The sequence below is a fragment of the Myxocyprinus asiaticus genome, chromosome 49, assembly GCF_019703515.2.
Source record: "Myxocyprinus asiaticus isolate MX2 ecotype Aquarium Trade chromosome 49, UBuf_Myxa_2, whole genome shotgun sequence".
NCBI classification, from domain to species: domain Eukaryota; kingdom Metazoa; phylum Chordata; class Actinopteri; order Cypriniformes; family Catostomidae; genus Myxocyprinus; species Myxocyprinus asiaticus.
Genome location: NC_059392.1, coordinates 12,698,758 through 12,712,782, shown reverse-complemented (window position 1 = coordinate 12,712,782; position 14,025 = coordinate 12,698,758). Strand labels below are relative to the sequence as shown.

Below are 14,025 nucleotides of genomic sequence, written 5' to 3'. Positions count from 1 at the left end.
AACTGCTGGCACGCACTAATACTAATGTCACCTTTGGTTTAGCACTACGTATGGGCAGATTTATTTCTGCCCCAGTAGGTCTCAATGAGGGCTTTTTGCAGGACCACAGATTTCCATTGAAAAAATGAGGGGTGCTGTGGAGTTCGGGAGGGCAGCAGACTTTCTGCCCCACATGCTTGTAAATCTATATCAAGCACTGGAGCTTTCAGCTACTTTATGACTTAAAACGTATACTAGGCCTGCTTTTAAATACATATGTCAGCATTTTGAACGGGCAAACTAATTACATTATTGGCAGTTTATAGTATGGATCTATGTTTACATGTGGATAAATATTTAGGCAGGGTTCTACCACACCTGCCCATACAGACCAGCCACGACTGGTGGAGGGTATGGTAAGGGACCATCTAAAAAAGTCAGCCAGCACCAACCACCCAAATATAAATATAATAATATAATAATTTATAATAAATATAGATTTTTTTTTAAATCTATTTTTCCCCCACCACGATGCCTGGTGTTGTATAACATAAACAAATATCCATCACCCATGCACATATGAATCCTTTAGTATCATTGAAACAAGTTTTTCCTTCTCAGATCTGAGGAGAAGCCAGAAGAGGTGTCAGGTGAGGACCATCGAACACAGAAGGAATTAGAGGAACAGCTGCTACAAGCCCAGGCTGAGCAAGAGGAACTCAGAGAACAGATGCGACTTGGCGTCTTCTCAGTGGAGGACGCAGGAGCGAAGCCTGACACGGACTCTGATGTCCCAGAGGAAGGGGCAAACTCAGAGACCCAACAGCTGAGAGTGAGGGTGCAGGAGTTGGAGGCAGGGTTAGCCAGCAAACAGACAAAAGGGGAGGGGCTTAATGTAGGCGACAACGACACAATCCGACAGCTGAAGCAGAGGGTGGAAGAACTTGAGGCAACTCTGCAGGACAAGGAGAAAGGGCAAAATGGAGACAAAAATGAGACAGTTGTGAGCCTTAAAAAGCAGGTTAAAAAGTTGGAAGAAGCCCTGGAGCAAAGCAAAGTGACTGGGCATGGGGATGGCGAGGGAGTGCCGGTAACAGAGTTGCGGGCACGGATGGAGGAACTTGAGCAGAAGTTGAAGGAGAGCGTCCCTCGAGGTCAGTTCGAGGAGGTCCAGATCACCCTTGGACTTCAGCTGAACCAGCTTGCCCGAGAACGGGCCGAAGTGGCCACGCGACTCAACCAAGCCTTGCTGGAGCTGGAGAGACGCTCCCCATTCCACATCGAAGGAGATGAAGATAATGAGGACGACGAGGATCCGTCCGAGAGCTCTGAGGTTTCCACTGCATCCGGTGAGTGTACTGGTGTCTCTTCAAAACGGTATACTATATTTACACACATATATTGACCGCTTTATTCCAGCCTTTCAAAATTACTCATCAAAGTTTTGTTTAATCAGATCACTCTCGCCACCTGTCATCGGGTGGACGGTCTTTGGCGGAGATAAAGGAGGAGTTAGAGGTGGTGAGGCAAGAGGCAGCACAAGGTCTCGACAGCCTGTGCGCAGAGCGAGAGAGCCGGGCTCAGGATGTACTACATTTGAAAGATGCAGTACCACTGTCAAAACACCAGGAGGCAATGTCTGCAGTTGCCCAACAGCTAGCTCAAACAGAGAAAGAGCTGCAAGCTGAGAGGGCCCTGCGAGAACATGCACAAACTGAGCTGGCCAGACTTGAATCTGAACTGAAGGTGGCGCAAAAGGACTCGATAAGCAAAGAAGAGCATGAAAGAGTCAAGGTGAGACGAATGAAAGCGAGAATACACATTGGAAAGTTGGAAAATGCTTGATTCATTCCCATATAAAATGTTTAACTTGTATGGAGCTCATTATATCAGTAATCATTTTCCAGTAAAGAAAGAAAACTTAAAATTTGTGAACGAATGCAGAGCTGTCCCACAGGGTGATTCTCCTGAAACATGTCAAGAAAAGGTCATGTTTAATCCCAAATCAATACAGAAAAAGATATTAAATTATATTTTGCATAAAGAAAATGAAGCCTACATTTAAGACCATTAAGATTATTTGAATTTGGACATTTTCAGGACACTTAAGGACACCCAATTCTCAGGACTGTAATGAGTCTGAATGTTTTACATTTACTGTTTCTTTTGTTTTTATTGTTGATTCTCATTACCGTAACTGTACATTCATTTTTAAAAATTAAAATCAATGAAAATAAAAATATTAAAGGCAGGAATACTACTCTGATGAATAAATATTTTACAATTAAAATAATATATCCTTTTTTTACTATGTTGTAATGAAGATATTACAATCTTTTTTCGGATTGCGGTAATGAGAATTGTGTAGTTAAATGTGCGTAACTGTCATGAAAGTAATCTCACAATTCAAAAAATCTTAATGACCCTAAAACAAAGTCCCTTTCAAGGCAAGTCTGTACACTCTGCGGCCGTATTTGGAACGCTCCCGGGCAGCTATTTTTTATGGATACCAGTGGCATACAAGTACAGCTCTTGTCTACTAGAATAGGGAAAGACTGAAATCTCCAAAACAATTGTTCAAGGTTATGATCAAATAAAATGTTTCATATCAGCAGTAAAATCTGACAACAACAGTATCATAAATTGTGCTTCTTTAGCTCAGATGAAAAAAGAAAAAAGCTATTTTACAGTCTGGTCCAGCTAATGTGCGATCTTGAGTTAACTGACTGTGATTTTCCACCATATTGGGTGTTCCAATTTCTCCCATTCATTTTAATACTTTTAATAAATTTTCAAAAAGTGCTCCGTCTCATGCTACGGTAAATAGTCTCTGCCTTAAAACAAGACTTCATTCATCTTCATTCAATATAATTTCTTTATTTTTTCTTTTGATTTTGGAGTAAAATAGGACCAGGACAATTTCTTGACAGGTTTCGTGGAATCACCCCACTTGGACCCAGAAGGGATTTAATTGGCAGAAATAAGATTTGTGTAGTCTTAATTATGGAACTACATCTTTTGTATTGTAATATATCGTATAAGCTATATATTACATATCTGATGATATAACCAAAGCAACAAATGGTCAAGTTAAACATTTCTCTTTGTGTTTCTTTCTTGTTAGCATGCTAACTATATTAGCCTGATAAGCTAACATACCATCATATATTCCCCATGTTTCAATTATCCTATAAGCTATCATATTCAGAACAACTTACGAAAATCAAGAGTTCATGGAAAATTTGCCGCAAACTTGATGCAAATTCACCACAGATAATTTTCACATGCAAATGAGCTTTGCGGTAAACTTGCAGCAAATTGTCCATTGTTGCCAAAGGTTTGCCGGAGGTTCACCACTACCGGCGAAGAGCTGCAAAATCTTCTGGCAAACGTTTGTGTCAAATCAAAAGCTCATGTGAAAATAATGAGCAGCAAATTTGCGGTTAGTTTAGAGTTTTTGGAAGGAAAGTACTTCACATATTTCACATACTTCATAAAATATCTAATTAAATAATCTTACTGAGCTAACATATGCAGCGCAAGTACTTGTGCATACTTCACATATTTCATGTACATATCACATTATATTACCAAGGTAACAAATGGTAAAATTTAAAGTTTCTCTTTGTTTTTCCAATTAGCATGCTAACCAATTAGGCTGTTAAGCTAACATTTCATTGTGCATTCTCTACAGTTTAACTATCCTACAAAGCTAACCCTTACAAAAAATCTAAACTAGCCGGAAACGTGCAGCTCGTTATTTTCACATGCAAATGAGCTTTTAATTTGCTGCAAATGTTTGCCAGAAGTTTGCAGTTCTTTGCCGGTAGTGGGGAACCTCCGGCAAACCTTTGGTAACAATGGACAATTTGCCGCAAGTTTGCAACAAAGATCATTTGCATGTGAAAATTATCTGTGTTGAATTTGCGGCAAGTTTTCCATGAACTCTCAATTTTTGTAAGGGAACATATTCAGCAAATACTTCATGTACTTGTGAAAACTTAATGTATTTCATGTACATATCACATGATTAACCAAGTTAACAAATGGTCAAATTATATGTTTCTCTTTGTGTTTCCAGTTAGCATGCTAACTGATTAGCCTGCTAACATTCTATCATGCACTTCCTACAGTTTAACTATCCTACAAAGCTAACATATTCAGTGCTGGTACTGTACATTGATATGGTAATACTGTTGTGTTACTGACTGTATTTAAGTGATTGGCTACCACAGAACTTTGTACTTCTGTTCAGACATAACAAACAACTACCCAAGAGAACAGGATTTACTTGGGGGGGGGGATCTCATCTGTTCATAACATATACTACTGAGATAATGGCAGAGTTCGGAATGGCATACTTCCATACTACTCTTACTATTTCTGCCATATGGCAGAAGTAGTAAGAGTAGCATGGGTAGTATGCCTTTCTGAAATCAGCAAACAATAGTATGTTATTATGCTATTCTGAACAGTGAACACACCAAAGTCTCTGAACACTATTCTTCCCCCTTTCAGGCAGAACTGGAGCGCTCTCTAGAGGAAAGTCAGCAGAATGCAACAGCAGCGCAGGAGTCTCTGAGCGAGAAAGAGACAGAGCTGAAAGAGCTGCGATCTCAGAAGGCTTTAGAACAGGGACTGGTGTCCAAAGAAGACCACGAGGCCCAGAGACTCTCTCTACAAGCTGAGATCAACACGCTGATGACCCAGCTAGCTGATCTAGCACGCAAACATGAGAAGACCTGTATTGAGGTCCGTATAACTCTGTGTACGTACTTAGTTGTACTTTGGGGACAGATTTGTCCCCAGAAATAAGCTTAACATGACATACATTTTTTGGGGGGATGTCCTTATTTGGAAAAACAATTCATAAATAAAATATAAATAATGTTTTAGAGACTATCAAGCACCAAAAATAACAAAAAGTACTATAAATATAGTCGAGCTATATCTTGTGAGCTATATTCCAAGTCTTCCAAATCACGCTGGATTTTACATCAACATGAGGTTAAAAAATTATGTACATTTAATTTTTGTGGAAACTATTCCATTAATGTTGCGACAACTGTATCCACTTCGCCCTTTTGCGAATATCTTAATCAAAAACAGACTTCAGATTTCTTACAATATTTTTTTGTCTCTTTATGCAGGTATTCCAGGTGCAGCGTGATGCTCTATTTAATAAGAGCGAGCGTCACATGGCTGAAGCTCAGCTGGAGACAGTTAAAAAGCAGCTGGCTGATCTGCAGGTCGAATCCACCCATATCCAACAGCTGCACCAGGACATCCAGCACTCGCAGGGGCTCGTCAAGGAGAAAGACCGCAAGGTGAGGAGGAAAGAAAGTCTGGGCCTGTACTTCAGAGGGGTCTAACCTCTATTTGAATTGGAAAACATGCTGGATGACCAATGAAACTGACGCCTCAGATATTTAAGCCAAGCGTATTTTGAATTATTTGTATTTTTGATAATTAACGTGTGTAATACAGAGCTACTTTTTTGTTCTTTCTGTCAGATCACAGAGTTGTCTAAGGAGGTGTTTCGTCTGAAGGAAGCTCTGGGGGATTTGAAACCCCCTCTAAGTAGTTCCGCATCCCCACCATCCTCAGGAATACCTGGACAACAGCTGGCACTGCAGAACCGTGTGACTGCACTAACACAACAACTCCAGGTGAGCATAATACTGGAATCTACTACTATTGCAAAATTAAACCAAATGTTGACACAAACTGACACTTATACTTTCCTTTTTGCTGAATTAAATCAGTTAATGTAATTGTTAGTAAAGAGATAGTTCACCCAAAAATGAAAATTCTCTCATCATTTACTCACCCACATGCCATCCCAGATGTGTATGACTTTCTTTCTTCAGCAGAGCACAAATTAAGATTTTTACAAGAATAAAAAGTCCAAAACTTTGAAGGTCCAAAAATCACATAAAGGCAACATAAATAATCCATATGACTCCAGTGGTAAAATCTGTCTTCAGAAGCAATATGATAGGTGTGGGTGAGAAACAGAAAAAAATGTAAGTCCTTTTGTACTATTCATTTTCCTCCTTGCCTTGTAAAAACAAAAGAAGAAAAATGTGAAAGTGAAAGTGGAGATTTATAGTCAAAAAGGACTTAAATATTGCTCTGTTTCTCACCCACACCTATCATATAACTTCTGACGATATGGGTTTAACCACTGGCATCGTGTGGATTACTTTTATTCTAACTTTATCTGCTTTTTGGATCTTCAAAGTTCTGGTCACCATTCACTTGCATTGTATGGACCTCCAGAGCTGAGATATTCTTCTAAAAATCTTAATTTGTGTTCAGCAGAAGAAAGAAAGTCATACACATCTGGGATGGCATGAGGATGAGTAAATGAGAGAATTTTAATTTTTGGGTGAACTATCCCTTTAAAACACACAATGTGTTGAAAGAAATAATTCAATCTTCTTACAAAAATGCATTTGCTGCATTATTTTTAAAGGAATGTTCCAGTTTCAATACAAGTTAAGTTCTATTGTCAGCATTTGTGGCTTGCTGTTGATTACCAGCAATTATTATTTCGACTCAACAAGTAAGAATCATGTTTACTGCATGGCATTCCCGAGGGTTTAAAAGCAGAAATGTGAAGCTATTATTTTTGTTAAAGCACTTATATTATTATTTTGTACAAAAATGCCATTTGAGTTGAAAGGTTCTCTAAATCGTCCTCTTAAGCGGTGGGACTACTTTTCAAGGCGGATGAACTTCGGATTTTGGATTACTGTCATAAATCCTGTGGGTGGAGTTTTCTTCAATTTCTGACAATTTCAGCCCTGTGAATTTCTAGAAAGTACAACTTTTTTCCCACTCACTAGTTTAATTTGTCTCCTAATAATGTCCAAAAGTCTATGTAAATGCACCAAAGAATGTCCATTTTTCTGAAAGTCGTGATAATTCACATCTCGAATTCTTTATTGTTTAATAGAAATCTGTGGTGGAAATGACAATGATGGAAATGACATTTTTAACGTTTTTGAAATAAAATGGTCGACTCCTTTGCTTGCTAAGGCTAATTTCATAGCTAACATTTTAAGTATCCTAAATACACATAATTAGACGATATTTTCACACTTTTTGCGTTATTGTCAAAATAACAGCTTTATTAGAAATGACGGCCAATAAAAATATTCTGCTTACAAGTGATATTTACCTTGGGTTTTCTTAGTTTTCTCCAAACATCTCATTTTCAAACTCAAGCATGCTCTTCACTGACTCTTTTGTTGACTTGGTTAACAAGTACACTAACTTTTGAATTCTTTTTTTTTTTCCTGATTGTGCTTTGTTTTTACAAGCCGATAGCCACAGACGCTGTTGATAGAGCTTAACTTGTATTGAAAGCTTACAAACTCACAATTTACTGATAAAAAATCACACAAATGTCACTTTTGATACAATATACATATATACTGTAAATGAATAACACACATTCATTCTAAAATAGTTTACTCCTCTATCTCTCAGGACTGCGAGCGAAAACATAAAGCTGTTGTGTCTATATATCGTTCTCATTTATTAGCTGCTGTACAGGTGAGACTCATAATCCTCTCACATGACAATTTTACACATCTACAGGAATGTCTATCAAGTATTATAGTCCAATTATATATATAATTTGCATATATATGTGTGTGTGTGTGTGTGTGTGTGACTATTTTTGTCTCAATAGGGTCGAATGGATGAAGAAGTGCAGGCTCTGCTGCTCCAAATTTTACGTATGACACAGAAAGGTCAAAATCCATAAAAAAAAAAAAAAAAGCAAAATAGCAATACACAGAGATCAAGCTAGTTGTCTGCTTCATACAGTATGTGACACACTAACGGAACACCTGAACCGAAAATGTATCAGCACTGTGCGCAGCCACGATGGGGCGTAGAAGACGAAATGTCAGAGATAAAACTGTGAATGAGAACTGCCATTCTGGCAGATATAATTTTGGAAAATGACAGAGATTAATATATTTCCTGTATCCGCAATGATTTATGTTTGATCTAGAGGGTGAACACCAATCATTCTGTGAAAAGAAACCTTTTCTTTTGCAACTCTGATCAAATGTCATCATCCACTGTGGTTATGATGCTTTGACATCGCACATGTTACTTTGTGGTTAACAGAACATTATGAAAAATGTCCATGGTGTTAAAATGATAAAAAGTGTGCCATTGGCAATCTGTTCCTCCGCCATGTGTTCTCACCACAAACAGCTGAGCATGTCTCTTAAAGGGATATTTCATTAAAAAATTCATATTTTGTCATCTTTTACCCTCACCCTCAAACTTTCAATGCTTCACTTTCCTTTTCAACCACCACTCTGGCTATAAATAATGATTATAAATGAATGAGAAACACATTTTAACCCTTGTGCGTCAATAAAAATAAGTTACTCAGAGGTCCTTAGAGGACAAAAATGTCTGCATCAAAAAACTGCCATAAAAATATTATATATTAATATTATTTTCTACTTTCACTTAGATTTTTTAACCAACATCAGTCCTGATCATAACTACCAAATATTCATTCATTTTCAGGATTTAACCCTTCAAATGCCAGTTTGTTTAAATAATGCCACTGTTGTTTTTTACACACACACACACATTTCTCAATACACACATACAAAACACACTCTGACATCCATACCAACACACCCACACAATTTTATCTGCATCATTTATTAAATTGGCCTGCAGTGCTCTATAATACATCAAACAGAAAATAGGAAAAAAGCATGTATTTGCTCCATAGGCTAAATGTGAGAAAAATTGCGCCATCTGGTGAAAAATATAAAAAATTATAATTTTGAAGCCAGGGTGCCGGAATGAATGCGCAATATCATAGAATTCATGATTTTATGCTTTAATGGCACTAGGATCAAATATTGCAGTTTTAATGGGTTTCAATGGGGACATTTTTGTCCTTAAGGTCCTGAGTGTAACTATTTTGTGTACACAGTGTATTAGAGATGTATTATAGGAACTGAGGTTGAAATATCAAAATTCCCCCAAAAATACACACATTTGGCAAAATATATGCCATTGGCATTAACACAGCCAAAATGATCGAAAAAACAAACATGAAAAAGACAAAAATGTCCCAAAGGTCGCACAAGGGTTAATAATGTTTTCCCTTTCTGTTCAGTTTTATTGAGAATGATGTGATATCAAATGGAAAAAGAACACAGGTATGGTATGAACTTATGATCAACAGATAGCTTTCAGTCATTTGACTTTGGATTTAAAACTGATGATGATGCAAATATGGAGAAAGCTTGGATCAGTAACAACAAGCAAGTGAGAAAAAACATGTTTGTCAGTGATACTGTAACCAGTCAGTGTACATCTGGTTACCATTGACACTACAGCATTCATGATACAAAAATGCTGAAATATATCCATGACTATGACCTTATTCACAGTAGCGCCATCTTTGATTACGAGGCTGTGAGGGATATACTTATAATGTTTCAATGCTTAATCAACGAAACGCTCCAAAAACACTTTAAACAACTGTACAACCCATTAAAGAGAGAAAAGTCTATCCCTCACAGCCTTGTTGTCATTCCGGTCAAAAATTAAAGATGGCGCTACCGTGAACAAGGACTGTAGACCTTTGTAACCAAAAAAAAATTTCAACATGTTGAAACATCGAAGAAACAAACCTAAAGCATATTGTCATCATCAGAATATATATATATATATTTATTTACTTCTCGCAATTGCAGCTTTCTAACTTTCAACTGCAAGATGTTGTGTAAAGTCACAATTATGTGATATAAAATCGCAATTGCGTGATATAAACTGACAATTGCAACTTTATTTCTTCCAATTGCAAGTTAATATTATGCAATTGCGACTTTGTATCTCACAGTTGCGAGAAATAACGTTAGAATTGTGGGATGTAAAGTTTTTATTCCCTGGCGAAATAAAGGCACCATGAAATAACACACTAGTTTTGCAGTGGAGAAGACCAATCACAATTTAGTGTGCTTATAAATGCAATTCCTAAGACCAATCAGAATTCGGTATGCCAATACTGCATGCGTTTAAAAAAAATAGGCTGCAAAGATAGCTAGACGTCATGCAGCGAACACAGGTGTCTTGAGAGGCGTTTTTAACAGTCTAAAAAATGTGGCGCTCTAGTGCGAGATGCTAAAAAACAGTCACAGATGTCAGTCTAGCACATGTTTACATAGAAGAACAATTGAAAAATAATGCAAAAACTCATTGGAGTAATTGACAGGTAATGCTGAAATTATAAAAATAAGTATGAATGGTGTCTGTATAAGCAATTAAAGTCGAATTAATTGCAGAAAATTGTGGTGAAGAAAAATAGAATGATTTAAGAATATCAATACAGCACTGCCTTACAAGCACTGTAAAAAAAACCAAAAAAAACTTTTAAGGCACTGGAATCTTCTTTTGGATAATAGGGAAGATGAGTGAAAGATTTTAATGTTGTTTGTTCTTTAAAAACTGTAGTGAGCCAAAGTCTTCATTTTAGACAACCAGAATATTTGGACATCTACAGAGGCAGTTTTAGTCTTGTATGATGACTACATTTGACCAGGAAGCAGCTTTGAATCAGATGAACATTGAACATTAGAAAATAATTACAGGTATACAAAATACAACTTGCACAATTATACACACTCAATTAACGGCTGGTTTTTGTGACCAGATATACAGTAAAATAATGGAAATACATATAAGGACTTTAATAGGACTTCACATCAAAAATGACAATTTTGTCATTTACTCACTCTCATTCCAAATCCGTATGATTTTCTCTCTTCAGTTGAAAGCAAAAGATGTTTTATAGAACTTCTGTGCTTCTCTTTTCCATATAACAAAAGTATGTTTTGTATGTAACAAAAGGACTAAATGTCCCATAAAAGTAGTTCATACAACTCATGCACTATATTACTAGTCTTCTGAAGCCATTCAACAGCTTTTTGTGACAGACTGAAATTTACGTAATTATTAGCAACACCTATGAACCAATTCCATGGTTACCAAGAATGTGTATATGAGAGAAAGTGTTTTCCAAGAATGTGGTTACAAGATCCGTAAGAACCAATGCCATTTGGCATCATTAGCTGCATTTCCACTATTGGGCCAAATGAGGGGGTGCTAGTGCGTGCCAGGGCCAGCACTTCAGGGGCTTCATCGTGTCTCGCCGGGGCTTTCTCTGGGGCAACGGCCTTCAGCCTACCGATTTACTTTGATGAGTAAAATTTGATTGATACTTTTAATGAGGTCTCTTTTTAATATTTTGGCTGATGAAAATGCGCAACGTCAGATCAATGGCGTCTGCCAAAATAAAGACATGATTAATTATATTGTCACCGAAGTTGTGTATCCAGCGCAAAACGGTACAGGTTTGGGAAAAATTAAAAAAATTGCAGGCACAGTACAAATCCGTGTTCATTTCGAGGGCTAGCTAGTCTCCAGAGTCTGATACCTAAGCTTGAGCTTCTCTCTTGCTTGTGAAAGGGGCAGGGTGTGTGACATTGGCACCAAGGCTGCGTATTAAGGGCAGGTTTTAGAAGAAAATACAGTTGAAGTCAGAAGTTTACATACACTTAGTTTGAAGTCATTAAAACTCATTTTTTAACCACTTCACAGATTTAATATTAGCAAACTATAGTTTTGGCAAGTCGTTTAGGACATCTACTTTGTGCATGACACAAGTAATTTTTCTAACAATTGTTTACAGACATTGTTTCACTTTTAATTGACTATATCACAATTCTAGTGGGTCAGAATTTTACATACACTAAGTTAACTGTGCCTTTAAGCAGCTTGGAAAATTCCAGAAAATGATGTCAATCCTTTAGACAATTAGCTTCAGATAGGAGGTGTACTGAACTGGAAGTGTACCTGTGGATGTATTTTAAGGCCTACCTCCAAAGTCAGTGCCTCTTTACTTGACATGGGAAAATCAAAAGAAATCAGCCAAGACCTCAAAAAAAAAAAAAAAAAAACATTGTGGACCTTCACAAGTCTGGTTCATCCTTGGGAGCAATTTCCAAATGCCCGAAGGTACCACATTCATCTGTACAAACAATAGTACGCAAGTAAAAACACCATGGGACCACGCAACCATCATACCACTCAGGAAGGAGACGTATTCTGTCTCCTAGAGATGAACGTAATTTGGTGCGAAAAGTGCAAATCAATCCAAGAACAACAGCAAAGGACCTTGTGAAGATGCTGGAGGAAACAGGTAGACAAGTATCTATATCCACAGTAAAACGAGTCCTATATCGACATAACCTTAAAGGCTGCTCAGCAAGGAAGAAGCCACTGCTCCAAAACTACTATAAAAAAGCCAGACTACAGTTTGCAAGTGCACATGGGGACAAAGATCTTACCTTTTGGAGAAATTTTCCTCCTTTTTTTTGCTGTTTGGCCATAATGACCATTGTTATGTTTGGAGGAAAAAGGGTAAGGCTTGCAAGCCGAAGAACACCATCCCAACCGTGAAGAATGGGGGTGGCAGCATCATGTTGTGGGGGTGCTTTGCTGCATGAGGGACTGGTGCACTTCACAAAATAGATGGCATCATGAGGAAGGAAAATTATGTGGATATATTGAAGCAACATCTCGAGACATCAGCCAGGAAGTTAAAGCTTGGTCACAAATGAGTCTTCCAAATGGACAATGACTCCAAGCATACCTCCAAAGCTGTGGCAAAATGGCTTAAGGACATTTATTTTCCAAGCAACTTATTGTGAGAAGCTTGTGGAAGGCAACCCAAAACGTTTGACCCAAGTTAAACAATTTAAAGGCAATGCTACCAAATACTAACAAAGTGTATGTAAACTTCTGACCCACTGGGAATGTGATGAAAGAAATAAAAGCTGAAAGAAATAATTCTCTCTACTACTATTCTGACATTTCACATTCTTAAAATAAAGTAGTGATCCTAACTGACCTAACTAAACAGATAGGGAATGTTTTCTACGATTAAATGTCAGGAATTGTGAAAAACTGAGTTAAAATGTATTTGGCTAAGGTGTATGTAAACTTCTGATTTCAGCTGTTGTTGCAAGCAGAGCTCCAAAAAGGGGCAGGAGCTCCAAACTGCCAGCAAAAATAAAGGGAGCCCCTAACCTAATCTAACCCTTCCCTAACCATGAGAGGAAGTGACGCCGCCTTTTATAGTTGGCGCAACCCCCTTCTGGAGTAACCCCGCACTCTTTAGGAGATCACCCCCCCCCAGATCTCTGGCCTGCAGCTATACCTAATTGGGTTTTAGGGCAATGCTGCTGGGCTATTGGCACAATGGTGGGAATGTTATTGGACCTGAGGCTATTGGCCCCAGCTGACCAGTTGATAGCCCTGGCTTGCACTGGCTGATAGTGGAAATGTGGTTATTGATATCAAACCTTGCACAATCCACCATAGGTGAATTCTCATTGTATACTTTCTTTATATGAAAAAGAGCTACCTTTCCGTGTTTTACGGAAGAAAGTAATGTCAGACTTTCCATTGTTGGGTGAACTATTCCTTTTTAGTAGCTTTGATGCTATATTACTGGTACACCTTAAATTAAACTGTGGGTTTTTGTTCCTTATGGGTTCTCAACCCTGCTCTTGGAAGGCCAGTATCCTTCAGAGTTTATGCTACGTTCCATTCAAAGTCGGATGTAGGATATTCCAGCTTGATATTGCTGATCTCCAACCACGAAGGCATTCCATTACCTGATACTCGGAAGATCAGGTAATTACACCTGATAAGGAATAAGGAAACAATATAAGGAAACAAAACTGAACATTCCTGATGTGCCTGGTTTCACATGAATTCGTAGGTGGAAATGCCCGAGTTGAAATTCCCCACTTCCGACCTCAAAGCGTTCCAATCAAATTATACGGCACGTTCAAAAGTACACACCACAAGATGGCGCCATGAATCATTAAGGAAATTGCATGTTCTTATGGCAATTATGGTAAAAACATATGTCATGTACACAAAATGCTTGTGTTCACGCAAAAAAAAAAAGCATAAAAAAAT

General features: G+C 37.8%; 1 protein-coding gene across 1 annotated transcript in view; it reads left to right on the top strand.

The window, feature by feature from the left end:
• Positions 1-13,889, top strand: part of LOC127438116 (ankyrin repeat domain-containing protein 24-like) — a 30,713-nt gene extending 16,824 nt beyond the window's left edge. The window contains exons 15-21 of the mRNA XM_051693395.1: positions 601-1,328; positions 1,436-1,773; positions 4,498-4,731; positions 5,130-5,306; positions 5,493-5,648; positions 7,477-7,542; positions 7,682-13,889. Of these exons, the coding sequence (XP_051549355.1) occupies positions 601-1,328; positions 1,436-1,773; positions 4,498-4,731; positions 5,130-5,306; positions 5,493-5,648; positions 7,477-7,542; positions 7,682-7,756 (1,774 nt within the window). The 3' untranslated portion in view covers positions 7,757-13,889. The remainder of the gene's footprint in view (positions 1-600; positions 1,329-1,435; positions 1,774-4,497; positions 4,732-5,129; positions 5,307-5,492; positions 5,649-7,476; positions 7,543-7,681) is intronic.
• Positions 13,890-14,025: the final 136 nt, after the last annotated feature.